General features: G+C 42.0%; 1 protein-coding gene and 1 long non-coding RNA gene across 4 annotated transcripts in view; both read right to left on the minus strand.

The window, feature by feature from the left end:
- Nucleotides 1-5338: 5338 nt before the first annotated feature.
- LOC120549477 lies at nucleotides 5339-6861 on the minus strand. Its single transcript, XR_005637393.1, has 2 exons — nucleotides 5996-6861; nucleotides 5339-5757 (listed from the first exon to the last, which is right to left on the minus strand). It is a non-coding gene; the product is annotated as an uncharacterized LOC120549477 (long non-coding RNA).
- Nucleotides 6862-8810: 1949 nt separating this feature from the next.
- gabrb1 (gamma-aminobutyric acid type A receptor subunit beta1) overlaps nucleotides 8811-21783 on the minus strand; it is a 71511-nt gene continuing 58538 nt past the window's right edge. For all 3 annotated transcript variants that reach the window (XM_039786424.1, XM_039786425.1, XM_039786426.1), the window contains 4 exons: nucleotides 16331-16474; nucleotides 15289-15441; nucleotides 12868-13121; nucleotides 8811-11519 (listed from right to left, as the gene is read on the minus strand). In XM_039786424.1, the coding sequence (XP_039642358.1) occupies nucleotides 11178-11519; nucleotides 12868-13121; nucleotides 15289-15441; nucleotides 16331-16474 (893 nt within the window). In that variant the 3' untranslated portion in view covers nucleotides 8811-11177. The remainder of the gene's footprint in view (nucleotides 11520-12867; nucleotides 13122-15288; nucleotides 15442-16330; nucleotides 16475-21783) is intronic.

A 21783-nucleotide genomic window follows, 5' to 3' on the forward strand; every position in this document is an offset into this window, starting at 1 on the left:
GACATAGAACGATAAAATCAGAGCAGCAGTTGCTTAGCCGCCAACAGGTGACTGTGAGCCGGCTACAGGCACCGCATGATGACGCTCTTTTCAGGGGCCGTGGTAAAAAACAACAACTACAAATTCCACAAATCGCAACCTGTGACAAAATTAACTTCTCTTAAACAAAAAAAAAAAAAAATTGGACTACTTTTAACTATTGGGCGGGTACTAGGCTCTGATTGGGTTACTTTTTGTCAGCCAAATTTGGCAACACTGATGGTGTAAGATACCATACTACGTTGATAGTAGGTAGTAGTGATGCTGCCTTTTGACAATCAAATTTAAATAATTGTATGGGCGTGTTGAACGTTGCGGTAACTTTATAACGTTACCGTATGGTTTAGCCGGCAAGCATTAGCATGAGCCACTTGTCGACATAGCACATTGTAGTAAGCTGGATCGATATCGAAATATATCAATAAATTCGGTCTCTATTGTATTACTACTGTGTTGCAACGTGGCATCTAATTAATTAAAAATGATGCTGCGATGCACAAAAATGATGTATTGCTGAGTATAATTCTGTAACATTGTATTGTTTAAAATGACTCTTGAATGTCTGTCTGTTAGATCAAATTTCTGACAATGCATCTAGGTTTCAACTATTTACAGTAATAACCAAATGTAAGGGATCCTTATCAAGAAATGTATTTTTATCTTACGTGTCAATGTAACAAACAAACTAGTGTATCGGCTGATATTTCGTTTTGATAAGTCAGCGTTTATCTGAAGTCAATATGAGGCTTCTGAGATTGTCAAATCAATTATCAGTATCTTCCACAGCTATACCAAATCACAAAGAGGGACGCCTCTAGAGCTGGAACAATTCCAAATTTAACTAATAGTCTCAGAAATAATTGCGATTAACAATATAATTGTCTTTTTAAGTCAAATATGTATTACTTTTTTTTCAAACAAATTCAAGTTTTGAATGAATCCCAGGATACATCTTTTGGTTGTATCGCCGTTATGTGACCCATATAATATAATAACACAAATACACAGCCTATGAAGTAAACCACGCCTCTTTATTATCATAAATTTTTTTTCTAACTGTACACCCCCCCCCCCCACCACCATCACCATTGTCATTTTTGTTGTTATGAACGTGCCAACAACTAGCATAGCTTTAGCTCAACAGTCCTACCAATAATTACTTCTATAATTACAATTTGGCATATCTAAACAAAATCAACAATGACCATCAACAGCCGTTGATGGTCCGTAAGACCTTAGCTAAGGTTAGCAATTCATTGCGGATAAACAATGTTTTTTTAAACTGACAATTAGACAATGATGTAGTAATTGTTACAGGCCTAGACGTCTCGCCCCACCGATCCCCAGATGACTTGATTAAGTCAGACTGCTAAAGCCTCATCATAACTTGTCCCCCATCCCCCTGTCCCCCATCACTTAATGGCCGGTATGAACAGGCGCAATGATTACAGCAAGCAAAACATGTTTCAGTGTTCCATATGTAGGGTTGGGCATCGTTTGGATATTAACGATTCTGATTCCGATTCTTCCTTTCGATTCTGGTTCTTATCGATTCTCGATTCCGATTCTTTGAGTGGTGGAGTTGAAACGGGTCACATGCCTATTTCACAAATAAGAGGAACGTTTTATTTTGATTCAAAGGTGGGTTGCAGTTTGACGAGGCTTTTTCAATGTAAAATGAAGCCACACTAGAGCACCGTTTACTGTACTCCAAGGCTGCAACACAACAAGCGCCTGGCCGAAAACTTGCGCATGTTAAATTTGGAACCCATGATCAGATTTGAAACCAAATCCTCCAAACGATTCCAATAAAGAAACGATTCCGATGGAATCGTAATTTTTGAACCGATTCCATGTAGGAATCAGTTCTCGATGCCCAACCCTATTCATATGGGCATGTCAGCATTGAAAAAATGCAAAACCAATCCTTTAAAGAGAGGTTTTCACCACTGTAAGCGGCAAATGCAACAATGTTTGCTTTGGATAAAAGGAGACAAAGCTGAGAACTCAAACAATGAAAGCTAAGAGAAGGCAGAGATGTCACAGCGGGCTCTGAATAAGTCAAGTTGACGTTTGCGTCCCGGGCTGCGGCCTTCCAGTCGATTAGACGGCCGGCTGTCTCATTAATAATGAGAATGAGCACAACTGCCGGTGGAGACACAGTCATGCTAAATGTGCTAATGGCACCAATGTGATATAACGATGATCATGATTGTGAGAGAATGAGCGCTGCTGCTGTTAGCTGCAGACATGTTAACTGGACTAATGGCGTTCTCCTCCAGCCACCACAGTTTCCCTGCAGACCTTCAGTCTCTATAAAGACAATGGGCCTTCATGGCTGCAGCGTACAGCTGGATATATAAGAGTGTCTATACTAAGGTCTATAGGCCTTAGTGGTCCCCTAAAACTGTATCTGAAGTCTCTTTTTATAGACCTTAGTGGTCCCCCAATACTGTATCTGAAGTCTCTTTTATATAGACCTTAGTGGTCCCCTAATACTGTATCTGAAGTCTCTTTTATATAGACCTTAGTGGTCCCCTAATACTGTATCTGAAGTCTCTTTTATATAGACCTTAGTGGTCCCCTAATACTGTATCTGAAGTCTCTTTTATATAGACCTTAGTGGTCCCCTAATACTGTATCTGAAGTCTCTTTTATATAGACCTTAGTGGTCCCCTAATACTGTATCTGAAGTATCTTTTATATAGACCTTAGTGGTCCCCTAATACTGTATCTGAAGTCTCCTTTATATAGACCTTAGTGGTCCCCTAATACTGTATCTGAAGTCTCTTTTATATAGACCTTAGTGGTCCCCTAATACTGTATCTGAAGTCTCTTTTATATAGACCTTAGTGGTCCCCTAATACTGTATCTGAAGTCTCTTTCCCGAAATTCAGCCTTGGTGCAGAATTACAGCCACTAGAGCCAGTCCCACAATGAGCTTTCCTTAGGATGTGCCATTTCTGTGTCTTAAGCTATTGAGGAGAAGAGAGGGGGGGGGGCACACCCCCAATTATGTTGGGGGTGTGGCCTTGACCAACTGCCACTTTGCTCGTTTGAAAGCCATGATGTCTCTCTCTCATGGGATGGCCAAATTCTCTGGGTGGGCAAAGCAGAGAAAGAGGAGGTAACCTTGTTCCTTATGACCTCATAAGGAGAAGATTCCTGATTGGTCCATCTGAGCTTTCATTTTCTCAAAGGCAGAGCAGGATACCCAGGGCTCGGTTTACACCTATCACCATTTCTAGCCACTGGGGGACCATAGGCAGGCTGGGGGAACTCATATTAATGTTAAAAAACCTCATAAAGTGACATTTTCATGCAATGGGACCTTTAAAGAAGAACTCCGGTCGATTTTTACCTGATTCTCGATCGCTAGATGTCTCCAAGTACTGTCGATAGGGGGAAAAAAACGACCAAAATCGGTGCTAGCAAACTTGAGTTGCTGCAGCTAATGGCCAGAGCTCCCAGTTAGCTAAAATGCCAGTTGTGAGGGCATGTTCTAAAGAGTGCCTTTGTGCCTCTTAACAGACACAAAATGCATACAAAATGTCTGCAGTAGATCAACACGTGTTATTCTTACTCCAAACTTCTTCCCTCGTGAACACCCCCGATCTTAAAGAGGGGTGGTTCACTTCACAGGCTGTGTACATGTGCTACTACATTATCTGGGTCAATATATAACCAAAAGATGTTTTTTTTTAATTTGTTTGAAAAACTAATAAAGTTAGTTAATAAAGTTTTTTTTATTTGACTGAAAGAGACAATTATGTTGTTAATCGCAAATTATTTCTGAGACAATTAATGAGCACAGCAAAATTTGGAATTGTTAGAGGCCTAAGCACACACACCCTGACAGCCCAGGTTCTCCTGAAAGAAATGATGTCTATAACTTGATTGTGCATAACAGGGTTGTTACACAAGCATTATTACACAAGGAGACCATGCAGGCGAACCAAAGATTGGTGGGGGGATGATGGGGGGGGCTTGACCTGAGAGGGTTTTTAATAGAACTGTCACTGCGTTGTGATACATACCTCAAGCATGTTTCAAGAGTCTGTAAGTTGATTTCCCCGCTGCAGGAGAATGGCGGATGGTTGACTGGAAGGTAAGAGCATGCTTTGGGAAATGGTCTGTGGGGAAAAAGTTGCATATCAAATAAATGAAATAAGCGACAAATGTGCCACACGCAGTGCTTTTGTGAATTTTTTTTAGATTTTGTTCCTCTTTTCTTTGCGACTGAGTCCACGTGTTTCAAGTGATGTAATGAGAGCAAAGTGGAAAGTATTTTTTTCTGCCTTAAAAGAGTAGCGTGAAGTAGCGTGAAGCAGTTGCAGAACACATCTCTGGATTTAACGTTATTTGTACGACGTTCATATTATCATGGTTGGGTTAACCTGTTAGGGGGCCCTGGGGGGCAAAATCTAAACTGGGCTGCTGTTATCACACCAACCCCCATCATCATTTTATTAAACAACAAAAGCGAACACACTTGTTAGTTTATGTGAATCCTTCAAAAATACACTTTATAGTTGATAGAGATGTCAGCAATTTTATTTAAACTCTAATCTTTGAAGTCTCTATAAGTTGACACAAATAATTTGGATGTCGTGTTTTCGCTCGCTCGCACGCATCCATATGCTCATACTCACGCGCACGCAGCACGTACACAGAGACACACACTCCTATGCACACACACATGCATGCACTCACTCATGCACCAACACACACACACACACACACACACTCCTATGCACACGCAATCTTGCAGATGCACACGTGCATGCACGCACGTACACACAGACACATGCACGCACACACACGTACTCCCATGCGCACGCACACACACACACGTACTCCCATGCGCGCGCACACACACACACACACACACACACACACACATCACCCCATGCGCGCACACACACACACGTACTCCCATGCGCACACACACACACGTACTCCCATGCGCACACACACGTACTCCCATGCGCGCGCACACACACACGTACTCCCATGCGCGCACACACACACACACAGTACTCCCATGCGCACACACACACGACTCCCATGCGCGCACACACACACACACACACACACACACACACACACACACACACACACACACACACACACACACACACACACACACACACACACACACACACACACACACACACACACACACACACACACACACAAAAACCACTCTCTCTCTCTCCGGCACAGTGTCTTATGTTTGTTTACTGGCAAACAGAAAGACACACACCCAATTCCACTTGAGAGCACATAAAGAGCACAAGAGAAAAAATGTACAGTAATTTTACACAATAAGAGTCCAGCACGTGTCCTCCCCCTCCACAGCCTTTAGGCCAACCAGTTGTTCAGGGCTTCCATTAGCTCGTTCGCTCACAGAAAACGTGTGTCCATCTGCTCCCGGTCCTTTGTCGTGAAGAAAGCCAAGCTGTTTTTCCTTTTCTTTTCCCCTCCCGTCCGTGTGCTACAAACAGCAGCACGAGCAGCATGAGAGACCGACCTTACACAAGATTTTATTTATTTTTTTTTTTTCAGCATTGAGTTCAAAAGATTGTCATCGTAATGCTGGGAATGTCTTACTACTACAATCTACGCTTAGCTAATAGTACTGTACTTTGGAGCCTCAGAAAGAAAAAGATCATAAAGAGTCCCCTTCTGTTTTTGGTTCTCCTTGTTCTTCTTGATCTAAAAAATAAAATAAAGTACAAGATGATTTGTCTTTTAAGTTCTACTCACTAGATAGAAGTTAAGTTAAACCCTGTGAAAATATTGAGAGTCTTGGTAAAGGCACAATATTCAGCCATGAGGAAAGAGCACACTGCTATTGTGTCCTGTAGAAGCCTATCTGCTTTTGCTGTGGGTTTGTTTTTTTCTTCTTTTGTTTAAAGCCCTGATAAGACAATCAGTCCACATTTGTCCTCACCATCAAGTGTCCGCAACAGTGTGTCCTTAACTGGGGAAACGTCGAGGAAGAAAAAAAAAACACATTACTTAAACCACTGACATTTTGTATCTGTAGTTTTGGCTGTAATTTCTATTAATATATACTATCAGAGAAAGTTGCTATAAAGACAGGTTTTAAAAGGATAGGTTCTCAAAAAAAAACGACCTTTGGGAAATACCTGCTTTCAGGTATTTCAGGCGCACTCACTTTAACGTTTGCCTCCGTACATGTGGTTTAAATAATCTGGATAACAGTTGGTTTATTTACAACCTGTCTGATCCACTGTGAACATTCACACCCTACAGCGCACAAACTCCCTCAGTGACCCGAAAAATGCATATGTCTCTGCCGAAGCCCGCAACTCTACATCCCTGTTGTTTGCTTTGCAAGTGAGCGGATGACGTAGAAAGCCAACACAATTGTCTATCACTAAGTCTGTATAGTTCATGGGCTTTTAAAAGAAACAAAAAAAGAAAAAAGGCAGCTTCTTCAAAGTTACACAATAAAAAGGGACTAGAACACAAAGAAACCTTATCAGAATGTTTTGCGAGGGCCGACACACCTAGGTCTACCAAGAGAAGTGGCATGCAGGAGAACAAGGACCTTGCGCAGACGCACAATGTGTCTCGGTTTACCCCTTCCTCTCCTGTCAATGGGAAACCGCCGTTTAGTAGTTCAGCATCCCCAGGAATTATGCCCATATTGGATGGATTTGCACCTCACGATTTAAAAAGGTGCAGTAGGTAAGCCTTCTAAAAGTAACTTTCTGTCATATTTGCTGAAACTGACCCTATGTTCCAGTAGAACTACATGAAGCTGGTCATTTCTGACGCACCACCTACAGCCTGTAGTGCGATTTGCAAAAATCCTGTTCTGATGCACCAATCAGGGCCGGGGGGCGGGGTGTCTAAATGCGTGTCAATCACTGCTCATGCACACGCATTCATTCTCCCTCGTGGGGGGGTGGAGGGGCTTAGGAGACCGTTTTGGGCTTTAGCAGAAAGGGGGAGGGACTGAGAAGTTGTCGCTGTTACAACATTTTGGCTAAGTCCTGGATCTTCGCCATCCTACCTAGTGCACCTTTAAGCCCAATTTGAATGTTCAGTGCTAATGCAGTAAGTATGATGTAAAGTGTAGAGTTGAAGGTGTTTAATGGGCATGCAGTGTACTCAACTTTAGCGCATTTGCCAATGACCTTTTTATTAACCACCATTTTGGAGGAAGGACACTTCACTAACACACGGCGTCAGGTTTTGCTTTTCTGAAGAAACGAACGTTTCGCCCCCTAAACGTTAGTTTCTTCCTTAAATAGTGATGCTCTAGCAAGAGCAGGGTGGGCTTTGCTTTCCCCCCCCCCAAGGGTCGATAAAAAGACAAAATGTTAATTGCAGGTCTGTAACGGAACACAGACTCTAGTCACCTGCATGAAACTCAGGTTGCGTCCGAAATCTCATAACTCTGCACTACATACTCAATATGTATACTATACTATATATCGTTCAACCTACTTCTGTGTAAATAAACAGTAGTGTGCATCTTTTCGGACGCACTAAGCTGTAATGTTCAACGTCACTTCCTGCGAGCCTCCTTGCCGTTGACGACGCGTAACCATGGTAACCGTTGCCGACCTCAGCTCTAGCGGCATCGCCAGATAATGCTTAACGTACTGAAAGAGGGGTTAGAACTAGACCAACGGTCGTTTAAATATGTAGAAATGTAAATTCCAGCATTATCGACGTTACAGAGCTTCTTGGATTCTGTCCGTTTGTCTGTTATGAACGTTGTCGTTACTACCACATTGCATTGTGGGATATATATGCCGGCATAGTTTGCTATTGGTGTCATACTAAGGTTTTGGACATATTAAAAAATCTCACATACATGTTTTAGCTACTAAATAGCATGTTAGTATGGAATTTCGGACGCAGCATCGGACTCTAAATGCCCATCCACGTCTCCGCTCTCTACACCCTAGTCTACATCCACGAACTTCCGCTTCCGGGATTGCTCTGGTGCTGCCAGAAATTCCGTCGGATCACGCTCTTTTCGCCCGGATATCCGCTACCTTCCACTTTCTTTGTGTTGGAATTTTAAACTCCGGTGGATTTGTGAGGACTATGGTTATCTGCTCCTCAGATCTCTGCAGGGTAAATCCAGACAGCTAGCTAGACTATCTGTCCAATCTGTCATTTTCCGTTGCACGACTAAAACAACATTTGAATGTTCCAACAACAAGTTCTTTCCCAAGGCTATACGTTTTTTTTTCTCCCATCCCGGAATGCTGTGTGGACTAGCCAGACCCTCCTCCGCAGCGCTGTGGAGGAAGGACTGTCAAAGCGAGACTATCTACACGCTGACTTTCCACCTCACTATATATTGTAAAGGACACGCTTATTCCTGCATGGGCACTGAACATGATTTGTGAGGTAAGGAATTGTCCAATATGGACATACATTCTTGGGACACCGACTGGCTATTCATTTTGTGTGATGCTAATTGTTTGTCACACCTACTCTTGCTGTCCTCGCCACTAGTTTACTTTCAAAAATGTATTGGAACCTGACTGCAAACTTGAACTTGGGTCTTCCAACTGATCCCTGGCCCTGAAGATAAGTCCCGTAATAAGCTAAAAGGCAAGCCACTGACAAAATAAATTGGAGTAACATTGACCAAGTACTTGCCCTTTGATAACACACTGAGGTGGATGAAACTCTATGCAATTCTAACAATTACAGTATGTACAGTATTTCAGGTATCTGACAAAAAATGTTCAATAATAGTCTGTCACACCACGTGTTTCAACACCAGCAGCGAGTTTTATCAGAGCTTGAAGTGTTTGAATGTGATTTTGAAAGCATGGTGACATCATTGGTCATTCTTTACCTGATTTCTTTTAAAGAAAATTACATTGTACATGCTCACAGACGCTGTGAGAATATTGTAGGTACAAATTTGACTACTTTTTTTAGGAAATTAGTGGAGTTCCAATTAACATCTGTCCTGTACTTACCTTAAATGCAATGATTGTTCAAAAGCATACAGTATAATGATTATAATACAGAGTGGCTCAGTAGAACCATGCAAAGCTTTTTTTGGTTTTCTTACAGAAATGTAAAAGAAACTTGTCCAAAAACATGTCATTCACGAAAAGCAATCTGACATGTTTGTTAGCTCACAGATGGCTGTCGGAGAAGGATTTCAACCCAACTCCACAAAAATGAGCTCAGTCAAAGCACTGAACTTATAACCAAACCAAATAATGGTGCGTTCCATTTACCTCGGAACTCGGAAACCGGAGCTGGGAATGACGTCACACCCGAGTTGAACGCGTTCCATTTACTAGCCATTGTTAGCCATTGTTAGCAATACCAGTTAATAACAGCGCATTACGCTGTTATTTGTGCATACAAACGTACGTAACATGTCCACAGATAGAAGTTGTACAGGACTGATTTAGTGAGACACAAATATGACAGAAGTGCTATTAACTGTATGTTACTAAAGCTTTCACAACTGTTGATGCACAGGGCATCCATGTTGGATTTTGAGCTCGGGGTACTCGGAGGTTGTCCGAGTTCAGAAATCCGAGGTCAGGGGGGACGTGTTTCCGACTTTGACCTAGGAAAAACAGACCTCGGAGTACAAATGGAACGCACTATAAGGACTAACTTACCACGATGGAATGCTACGGAGCCCCTAAAGGGACATGCATGGGGAATATTTTTCTTCTGGTGCGCTCAAGAAACTTTCTCCTAAGCATGAGATGCTTTTCTTTACTACTAGTACTACAACTACTACTACAACTATTCTAACTGGTTTTCATATCGGTTTCTCGTGAGCACGAGATACATTCGCGTGCTCATGAGAAACCAATCTGAATACCAGTCACAGTGGCTGCCGAGTATGGTTGGGCATCGTTTTGATTTTAACAATTCTGATTCCAATTCCGATTCTTTCTTTCGATTCCAGTTCTTATCGATTGTGGATTACTGATTCTTTGAGGGGTGGAGTTGAAACGGGTCACATGCTTATTTCACAAATAAGAGGATAAGAGGAAAATTTTATTTTGATTGTTTTACCGAGCTTTTTCAATGCCGCTTACTGCGCTCCATGGCTGCAACACAACAAGCGCCTGGAAGTACAGTCGCCGCTACAGACACCAAAACTTGCGCATGTTAAATTTGGAACCGATGATCGGATTCGAAACCAATTTTTCCAAACGATTCCAAGTTGGAACCGGTTCTCGATGCCCAATCCTACTGCCGAGGAGGAGGTATTCATCTTCCTGAAAACGCAACCAAATGTACCTAATAGCGTCATCCACAAACTTAAAGATGATAAGGTTGCTGTTAACCGATTTCATGCCGCAAATGTGAAATTGTGAAATAACTTTAGCCACGTAACGTTAGCAGTGCTTCGTTAGCATCACTTTGCTAGCCTAAGATTGGTTTCTCAGGAGCACGAGTTACTTTTGCGTGCTCACAGGAAAATTATCCGTGTGCACACCAGAAAGTATCTTGTGCTCATGAGAAGCAAGACATTTTTTTTAATTCCTCATGTCCCTTTAGGGGCTCCATAGAATTCAACCAGACACCTTCTGTTAATTAGTTGGATTAGCTTCAGTCACAAGATCATGTAAAAGGTTTTAGGTACCTCCTGTACACGTTTTGCACTGGGATTGCTTTTGTCTTGTTTTTTTAGTTTTTTTTTTACCTTAAGCAAACAAAAGGTTGTGTTCCATTCACATGCAAAAAGTGAGATAACAGAAGGTAAGAAAAAGAGATAGAACAGAGGAAAGATCATTGCCTGTATCTTCGGAGTCACCAAAGTCTTTTTGGCAAGTTTGAACTTAGAAATAACATACCTATACTGTGTCTTAAATTCCATTATTTGTATCTATCTATTTTGTATGGATGAGTACAGCAAAAGTGATAGGATTTTTAATAAATTATACCTCTGTTATATATATATATATATATATATTATATATTAAATTGTATGTACATTGTAAAGACATCCAGTACTACTCATTCCAAAACAGGATTTGTACAAATGGACTGAACGCTTCTTCATTTTCATTGCTGTACAAGACCTAGGTAGATTTTCTATCAAACCACTATCATTGGTGCTTCTGCACAGGCTCGCCGCCGCCGCCACCACCCTAATTGACATAGTAAAGCCAGTAGACCAAGTTGAAGAAGGTGAATGCAATTGGGAAGATGACACGGGACCACTTGTCTATGGCGTTGACATCCGTGAGGTCGGGGATCTTGACTTTGAGCTGCGAGGCCCTCCTCCGCAAGCGACCCTTCTTGTGGCCCATTGGCCGGTCGATGGCCGGTCGTCCGTACAGGTCTCGGCTGGCCATGGGCTTGCGGTACTGTATGCTGGCGCTGTCGTAAGAGAACATGGTGGCCCGAGGGTCGTTGAGAACGCCCATCATGTCTGCCCCGCTCATCTCGCTGGTGAGGTTGGTCAGGAGGATGTTGCCGTGGGCATCAACCTGAGGAAGGAGGTCATCAGATTTCAATCAATTCATACTGTAACCAAAACCCAAATAGAATGCAAAGTCATGGGCTGGATCCCTAAAAGCCCAGTTCAGACCAAAGATTCGCGACGAGACTAAAAAGTTGCTGCGGTCTGAACCGGCCCGTCTCAGCTCGACTCAAACCGGCTGATGGTGTGGCTGCGACTCAGCTGGTCCAGTCTCCAGAGGCTGGTTTTAGAACGTAAGAGACGTCCCCTGTTTCAACAGCCAATAGAGAAGTCATCTTGTGAAGTCAGCTATAAAAAAAATTAAATAAAAATACATAATCCATTTTATTTCTGTTACACACTGTTAACGGAGGCTCAACGAGCGCCCGCAAGCATATAGACGGCCGAGGGAGCTAGAGATTGACTGACGAGAGGGAGCGCCTCGGACAAAGCCGTGAATCAGAGAAATAAAACGTGTTTTTGACGATTCATCACTAAAAATGTTAACTGTAGCAAACATCTCACTATGACCAACGTTATCCACATTCATATTTAGACGCAAAAAATTATATATTTAGCTACAAAAAGCCTGGAAGTCGGAAGTTAGGACGGAAGTACAAAGAGTCGTTGCTATGGAGATGATACACCGTCTCGTCACATTGGTGTGAACTGGTAGGTTTTCGAATGCTGCAGACCGAAGCGTTGCGAGTAGTTTCAACTTGCCTGGTCGCAAATCTTTGGTCTGAACTGGGCTTAAAACAACGAGCAGCAACCTATTTACGGGAAATTTCAACATTGCGTCGTGGACTGCCACATACAGGTAAGCCCTGTACCTATTTATTTATTTATTTATTTTTTATATATTTTTTATATATTTTTTGGGGCTTTTATGGCCTTTAATTGACAGGATAGCTTGAAGTCAAGAGAGGGGAGAGAGAAGGGGGGACGACAAGCAGCATAGAGCTGCTGGTCGGATTTGAACCCGAGGCCGCTGCCAAGGACTCAGCCTACATTGGGCGCACGCTCTACTGGGTGAGCTAGAGGTTGCCCCCCAGGTAATTCAGACAATTTTGAAGGAAGCATAAAGTGTTTTCTTTGAGGAGCTGGAAATCCCATAACCGCTAAGAGGTAAAGGTAGAACAAAATTCCAGGTGTCAGTATGCTTAAAAAGAAGTGCTAGTGTCTGACAGCCGTGTCCACTTTATGCAGCGATTGGCCAGGTGTATGGAGGTGTTACAGTGAGCAGGGTTTGAACTTCACATTTTTCATTAATAAGAAAAACTAACTCTGTCACTTGTTGGCCAACTGTTGGCTTGGTGTGTCTGGGCTGTTATGATGTCATTAACCAAACAGTATGACAAAGCCCCTAATCCCACCTGCACTTTGTTGCTCTCCAGTCTGCTCTTATTCTCGTTGTTGGACTTGGCAGCCTTTTCTGCCACTTTCTTCTGCAGGTGAGGACCTCGACCGAAGAAGATGTAGTTGACAAAGGCGTACTCCAGCAAGGCCAGAAAGACAAAGACAAAGCAACCCATAAGGTAAATGTCAATGGCCTTGACGTAGGGGATCTTGGGTAGAGTCTCCCTAAGGTGGGTATTGATGGTGGTCATGGTCAGCACCGTAGTTATACCTGCAGACAAGCAGACGTGGAGGGAGGGGACGTTTAGAAGGAGGTCTTTCGGCAAGATTGCATGCTGAGTGGACACGATAGCTACAGAAAGAGCAAGGCTTTATTAATTAGCCCTTATTACAAAACAACAATTAACAACTGCTTAAAAAAGCATTTCCTAAAATGTCGTACTTTAAATGGTTACATTGCATGTCTGTCTGTGCATGCACACATGTAGCCTACATGCATGACTGAATGCATCTGATGTGCAAAGGTAATCATGTAGAGCTAATGCGTAGCTGTGACTGCCTATGGGTATGTTCAATATGTGCCAAAATCCCGAAAACGGCATGTCTATAAGTACATTTAGATGGGTTATTAATGTGTGTGTTAGTCTCGCACTGCCCGACCTATCTCCACAGCACTGTTGAGTAAGGTCTGGCTACACCACAGATACATTCTGGGATAGGAGAAAAAATGCTCTGGGTTGTTTGCATTTCTTTAAACCAATCACAATCGTCTTGGGCGGCGCTAAGCTCCGGTCCCAGCGACGGTGGCTCTGCTAAATAGTCTCGGGAAGGAACTTGTTTTGGTGGAACATTTGTTGTGTCGTTTGTAATTGATTTTTAATGTGCGATTATCAGAATCTGATTTATTGACAAGTAGGTTTTCACATACAATGATTTGATTTGGTGCATAGACAAGAAACATAAATATAGAAAAGAAAAATACAATAAAAATATAATTTTTTATATGTACAATGTTACTGTTTAAAAATGAAAGAGGTGGTGTGGGGTGTTATAGAGGGGTGTTATATGTTAAAAGGTATCTACAGGTGACCTGAACGTTGGGTTGAGACATGGTTGAGCGATCCTACCCCTTTGCCTCCACTAAAACCAATTTACGGTACTGTCACAGATGGCTACTGCGTCACATCGGAGAACAGATTTGTGTAAAACCTACTAAAGTGGCTGTAATTAAGTGGCAGTACTGCGCTCTGACTCACCTCTGATTCACGCACAGACAGGACCCGAGTAATGGAAGACTTATAATGGCTATTTTAAACAGTGGAATGGATGGGCATTTGACTCAGGCCCTTCCAGCAGGCCAGCTCACACAGAAGCTGTGGAATGGAGACTAATGATCCCAATGTGACTGATGACCATGTGGCTAAAGTAAAGTAGCCCAAAGTAGTGGCAAGCAATATTCGGTACTCCACAATCCACAAAATGTCCACAGAAGTCAAGAGTATATACATGTATGACTATAGTTTATTCTGATTGAGGCATGTAAGCCCCACAGTTTAGATAAGATAAGATAGACTTTATTAATCCTTTATTAAAAAATTCCTAGTAAGTGGGCATTTGAGTAAATAGCATGTTGTTGTTCTGTAAGCGTACCGTTGACCTGCGTCCGCGTCTTCACCCCTCCGCTCTCATATGCATTTCGCATTCCACCACCTTCTGACTTACGAGTTAAGCATAAAAGTTTTGGACAAATTTCAAAATATTGACCTGATAATGACGCTAGATGAAAAGTCAGAGATTAACCAAAGTTATGTGGATTCATCGCCTGGGGACCATGAATGTCTGTAGACAGGGTTTCTGCAGGTTTCAACAAGTCAAATTTAAGACTTCTTAAGACCTTTATGAATGAAATTTAAGACCAATATCATGACATAAAAGTACAACGAAATGCAGAGTCACAAAAGTACTTCCAAAGTAAATAAAAGTATTAAAATTGAATACAAGCGACACAGAGTAATAATTATCTGTACATATACAGCAAATTAAATTTGGACTAGCGAAAGACAGAACTACAACGCCACAGAATTAAGAAAGAAATATTTCAATGAAGTAGCGTTACTTGGAGGTAGGAAAATGTAAGACCTTTTTTAAATTATTTAGGACCTAAAACACAATACTTTTGCGAATTTAAGACTTATTTTAAGGCCTAAAATTTTGACGTTGAAAAGTTAGACTTTTTTAGACTACCTGTGGAAACCCTGGTAGACGAAATCTCACGGCAATCCATGGAAAAGTTGTTGAGGTATTTCAGTCTGGAGCAAAGTGGTGGACCAACCCACCGGCCAACAGACACACATTGCCATATAGAGCCATGCCAGTAAAAAGCATATCAACAAGCATAATTTCTAATCTGTGAAGAATTTTAAAAAAAGGTAACTGACCTAAGGCTACTCTAGCAGCCGAGGCATCATAGTTGATCCAGAAGGAGACCCAGGACAGGATGGTGATCAGGGTGGAGGGCATGTAGGTTTGCAGGATGAAATAGCCAATGTTCCTCTTCAACTTAAAGCTCAGGGACAGACGTGGATATGAGCCTGTTACACACAAGGTTGCAGATATTTATTGAGATTCATAAGAACATTGCTTTTGTAGTGCCATAAATCACAGAAATATAAAATATGTTCAATCATTTAAAATGTCGGAATAGCAAATCACACAGATGTTGTAATTAACCTGCAGTTAAGTTGGGTTAACCTTGGGGGTTGTATGTATCTAACTTGTCATTTTTAGGTGCCATGAAAATAATCTAGGTAAATGAAAACGATTATATTGTAAATTTGATGTATTAAAACACAGGCGATAATAAAGGTTTAATGGGCTGGCACTCGGCAGAGTAACTGGTTTTGTCTTCAAACTATTTCTCAGTTATCAACAGATAAGTGGAAGCCTGGTAACTGCTGCTGTGAAAATACAGAAGGTATACACACTGGATGAAATCTGGATTAAATATGATTTAATTGGATTGGAATTAATCATTGTTGAAAACTGTCATTGTATTGATGGAATTAGTGCTGTGGAAATGAACATTATAATTGACCACGTCATATCCCAACAGTTACCGTATAGTACAGGGAATTGCATTCTTTTTTCCTAACAGGTCAGAAGTACGGTGGCCCTGAAGTATAAAACCTGACAGCCTTTCAGAAAACAAAACAACATTTCAGAAACATTTGAAAATGTCATGCTTTTTTTTTTTAAGTGTGTTTTGTGAAATGTGGTTTAGTTTTCTGAAATGTTTTCTGAAATGTTTTTTCTGAAATGCTTTTTCTGAAATGTCGTTTTGTTTTCTCAAATGTCGTTTTGTTTTCTCAAATGTCGTTTTGTTTCCTGAAATGTTGTTGTTTTCTGACATGCTGACGTGTTTTGTCCTTCAGGGCCACCGTACAAAATAAGGGTTGAACTGACTATTACTTGACTTGTTACCTGTGGCAAACACAGCTTTCTTGGAGAGCGTTTGGTAGTCTATGATGTCGAACTGGGGCAGTTCGATGTTCTCCACCCCAGTAACTGAGCCTGCGCTGCTGCCTCCCTGCCAGTAGAATTCAATGTCGTCAGTGGTGTATCCATCTGAGAGAGAGAGAGAGAGAGAGAGAGAGAGAGAGAGAGAGAGAGAGAGAGAGAGAGAGAGAGAGAGAGAGAGAGAGAGAGGAGGCCGGGGAGAACAATAACAAAAACCTCAACTCAAAACACAAGGACAAACACATTTGGATCCAGGCACAATACAGTACAGTATATCAACAGAATGCTATCGCGACTTGACAGCTGCCGTGTTTTTTTTTCTCCACTTTGGTACAGATCACCTGGACAGGTGAGAATGTTGTAATCACACTCTAGTCTGAGGGTGTCAAACTCAATTTCACTAAGGGCCACACTGGAAACTGAGAATAACATCCAGAGCCAGACGTGCTTTTATTTAACTGAAAAAGTAAAATATCTTTGACTGTATTGTTGCACGTCTCGTATAGTCTTCTCACTTACAGTTTGGTCGACCTAAAGCCCCTAAAAAACTCAGCAAAAAGGGTCTTAGCCGTCATAGAGTTTAGCAAATAAAGCTAGACAATGGTTACATTTTTAAAAGCAGGCTACCACACAGCTGACTCACAGCCTGAGTATGAAAACTCTCTGCTTCTGGGGGAATTTCAGATTCTCAAAGTCGGCAACTCTGCCAAATTTTGTTTTGCGTGTCGCGTAATTGCAGTTTGAAAAACAGTTTCCCATCTTTTTTGGTTTGGTTCATAACTAGACGGGACAAAAGTTATTGAGAACCTAAATTGATATGCGGGCCGGATCAAATTTGGGACTGATAATGCAGAAAGTAGGCATCTCCTTTTGTGCTCAGCTGAACATCTTCCAGTTTCCCACAGGCTGAACGGAAACAACAAGTGAGTCTCTGGGCTATGTCTACAGCCTGAACCAGAGTGAAACAGCTGCCCTTTCAGTAATTAGACCAATTTAATTGGGCCAGCTCGTCTCTCCCTTCAGATTCTTCATCTTATCTAGAGGCAGCAGCAGGATTTTAGGGAATTAGCTACTTCTCATTACTGGAAGGGCTTCGTTATGATTCTGCCTTCTTTTTTTTTTTTTTTCTCATCCACCTAATGTATGTGAGAAGACCTTCACTTTTGACATTAGAGAGGATTTTTGGTTACACTTTACTTGAAGGTATCTACATAAGAGTGACATGACACTGTCACAAACGTGTCATAAAACATTATAAACAAGTCATAAACGTTTAATAAGTATTATGGTTATGGTTAGAGTTAGGGTTCATGTGTCATGACTGTGTCATATCACTCTTACGTAGATACCTTCAATTAAAGTGTTACCGGATTTTTAAATATGACAGGATACATTTTGTGAAACAAAAATCATTAAACCTACGTGCACTTTAGCTGCACACCTTCTTCATTATTATGAATGCATTATTTGAAAAAATGTAAATAGTCTGTTGGTCAGTTAAATGTTTTCCTATTGTAAATTTGTGTTTGTGAATGTACTATACGATAGCATCTCTATATCGACTACAGAAACACAGATGCCACACTGAGTTGTTATAGTATTTTTTTTCATACTGAGGTAGATTGCTAACCTGAAAGCACCAGATGGTTTGTTACGCAGAACCATCTGAGAAGCCACCATTGGAAGCTGTTTGGAAAATGGGCAGGCACTTTCAAAAAATACTTGGCAGATGCTGGACGAACCATCTGTCTGCCAAACTCTTGCCGAGGCCAGTCAGGAGTCACAGGACGCCGATCGGTCCGAGCCACGGTGGTTTGGACACAAATGCATTTCTTGAAGCCTGACCAGATTCCTGCGTCATCTTGTGATGCATAATTGTGATTGCATAATTGTCTAATCGCAATATATTTCAAGTATCGCCGTTTCTTCGTATAAGCGCAATTAATTGCTATGATTGATGGTAAGTATCAGTTTTATTATCATTTAAGACAAATAATAAGTTTCATGATAATAAAGACGCATGGTTTACTTGTGTTATTATATTATCTGGGTCACATAACAGTGATATAACCAAAATATGTATCCTGGGATTCATTCAAAGGTTTAATTTGTCTGAAAAATACATACATAAATAGATATTTTTAAATTTGGCTGAAAGAGACAATTATAATATAAACATATGTAATTGTTAGAGCTATGGCTGCCACAAGAACAAGACAGTTAGGTTAAGGAAAAGATGGTGGGTGGGGTTACACAATGTACGCTTCAGTGACTCGCAGGACAAGAACGGGACATGAACCCTGGTCTGCTGGGTGAAAGCTCTTAATACTACGTCATCTCACAGCACCGCGGTCCAGCTGCTGCTATGCCAAGTGCGTCCCGTACAGACGCTAAAGGGTGATTTAAGCATCGGTATCTGACGCCGAGAGCCACTGACCAGGCGTCGGTATTTCATAAGATGGGAGTGAGAACGGGTCGATCCCATGAATGGCTTTCAAAAAAATGAACGGCCATGGTTTCAGTGAATTCTAGACATGCAGGTGTCATAAAAGGACTCAACCTTAAACTGAGCCCTGGAGGTTTCTATGCATATATATATATATATATATACACACAGTATATAATGTGTGGAAAATTTAACTATGTATGTCGGTAGAATCCATTATTTAACTGAAGCACTCCGGCCAGGACTGATTGAACAAGAAATGCCAGTTCGCATTAGTCGGCGTAAAGTGCAGCATGAGCTCAGTAACCAAAGAGTCTTCTGCAGGAAGGGGATTCTGACCTGAGGTACGGAGTGGACAGAGTGAACAATAAGTGGAGAGAGTTGTGGAAGAGGAGCATTTAAAGCTGGATGAAATTGAACAACCTCAGTGTGGTCTGATGAGTGTGTGTACTTAAGCTGTGGGTTAAAATAACATGGACCAATCGGCTCGGAGCATAGAGCGTCACTGTGGGTGAAACCTTGAATGTGACGTCAGTGCGCGCAAGTGTTTGACTGACAGCAGCTTCTTGGAGGTGGCAAAGTTCTGTGCGTTCATAACATGCACATCAACATTTTCACATATTGGATAGGCCCCATTGTTATAATCCATATCCTAAAATTGACGTAATCTTTTACAGGAGTTTGTGATGGTAAATATTTTAGCAGGAATTTAAAAGCAATACCACACTACAAGATGCCTTTTACCTTTCCTACCTGTCCTTCATTTTCTGACTGATGAGGTCAAGTTAGAGCCGGGACTAATACTTTTTTTTTTTTTTGGTGAGATCTTTCTGACACCACAAAAAGATTAATAAACACATAAGGTTCAGTAAAGTGCAGCATTGCCTGCTGTCAGTCAGCAGAATTTGATTTTCCTCTGTGGTGATACGGATAAAGTCAAGAGCAGCACAACTCATCTCACACACGTGAAGACCTTTTCGGGAGACTTCTTTGACTCACACAGAAGCATTTCATTGACTCTCAATTGAGGAGAGATAAAGGCGGACGGTACAGTTTAAAGGAACACGCCGACTTATTGGGAATTTAGCTTATTCACCGTAACCCCCAGAGTAAGACAAGTCGATACATCCTTCTCATCTCCGTGCGTGCTGTAAGGCTGTCTGACGGCTCCAGCGGCATCAGCCAATCACAGAACAGGCAGGTGACTGGTTCCAGTAACCCTACTGCTCCGAATAAGTGACAAAATAACGCCAACATGTTCCTATTTACATGTTGTGATTTGTAGAGTCACAGCGTGTACAAAAAACAACGTAACATGAGACACAGCCATCTTCTAACAGGAACATGTTGGTGTTATTTTGTCACTTTTGTCACAATTCGGAGCAGTAGGCTAGTTGGAACCAGTTACCTGCAGGATCTGTGCTGGGCTAAGCTAATGCTGGAGCCGTCAGACAGTGTTACAGCACGCACGGAGATGAGAAGGGTATGTATCGACTTGTCTTACTCTGGGGGTTACGGTGAATAAGCTAAATTCCCAATAAGTCGGCGTGTTCCTTTAACCACGATGTGTTATCGTGCAGTGTCGTCCCCCAACTTTGTGAAGTTCCTGTCTTCCTGAAGGAGGATTTAAACTCAGGCTGGAGGCGTTACGTTTAGCTGAACCTTCAATGTAGACAAAGGTAGTGCGGGCGCCGTAAACACAACTGCCTAACCCTTGTGTTGTCCATCGTGTCATGGGGACTTGGTTAGTTTATTTACATTTTGTATTAGCCTGTCCAAACGCATTCGATTGCAGCACGGGTCTCTGGCCCCCCCCCCGTGCCAGTTCACGTGAAATGACACCACATAGTACGCGAGGGTCACCGGGGGACCCGAAGCTCAACGCCAGGCCAATGCAAAAACGTCAAATAAACTGAACGGGTCCCGGGGACCCGAAGGTACAACACAAGGGTTAACCCAAATTCCTCAGCACAGACAGAATGTGTTATGTGTTTACTTCCTCCATGACCTTGGCAGGATGAGGCAGCGCTGTGTTATCATCCAGCTGTTACGTCTCCCGTCATCTATGGAGACACAGAGTTGAACTAGTCCTCTGCCTGAGACAGGTACTGAGGTTGTGTTGGACGCTGACCTGAATGAGATCGGGCTACCACTGTCTAAACAGAGCTCAACAGTGCCCGCCCACTTTCTTTTAACAGCTCTGGTTCTGGAAGTTTTTTTTTCCCCATTAAAATTTTTTCATTGACGTTTCAAAAATTGCCGATATAAAGAGTTTTAAGCCTGGAACCAAGCCAAACAGCTAACAGAGGAATCGTGAATATAAAACATTTGAGTCGGCGCAGATAAACATTTAGAAAACGGCAAAAAAAGGCAAAGGTAGACTGGAGGAAGACTGCGTAGAGAAACAAAGACTTTAATGGTAGAAGCTCGATCTAGCTGTTCGCGGTTTCGCACGTTTCCATGGTAATAGCGAGTTGGACCAATCAGAGATGTCGCGGTTACGCTTAGGATTGTGGGTAGTGTAGTTTTTCTCTTTCATACGGACCTCTTATAGCTTTTACAGGAGCAGAAACTCATAGCTCGTGGTCAGTCTACCTCTGATAGTAGAGACGTTATGGCTGATAATCAAAATCCTTAAGGAGAAAATCAATGGGATTTTTACATCCGGAACCACACTGTTGAGCTGTGAAGCATGAGTTTGTAAGCTGACTACCACTCCATGTAGCCTGATGATGCACGACGGCATCACCAAAACTGTCCAATGATTGAGTTACCTGTCAGAGCATATGACTTCATGTTTATTCCTCTTTAGTCAGTGAGAACATAAAATGGACATGAGCTAAAAGGCACCAGTGTATTAGTTGTTTCCTTTGTCCCGACCAACTGAAACCAACTACAGGCGTGAAGGAATAGTTGGTACCTGTGGCAAAACTTTGGCATTGGGGCTATAACTCTTCATACATGCAAATAC

Source organism: Perca fluviatilis, chromosome 20 (genome assembly GCF_010015445.1).
Source record: "Perca fluviatilis chromosome 20, GENO_Pfluv_1.0, whole genome shotgun sequence".
In the NCBI taxonomy this organism is placed as follows: Eukaryota; Metazoa; Chordata; class Actinopteri; order Perciformes; family Percidae; genus Perca; species Perca fluviatilis.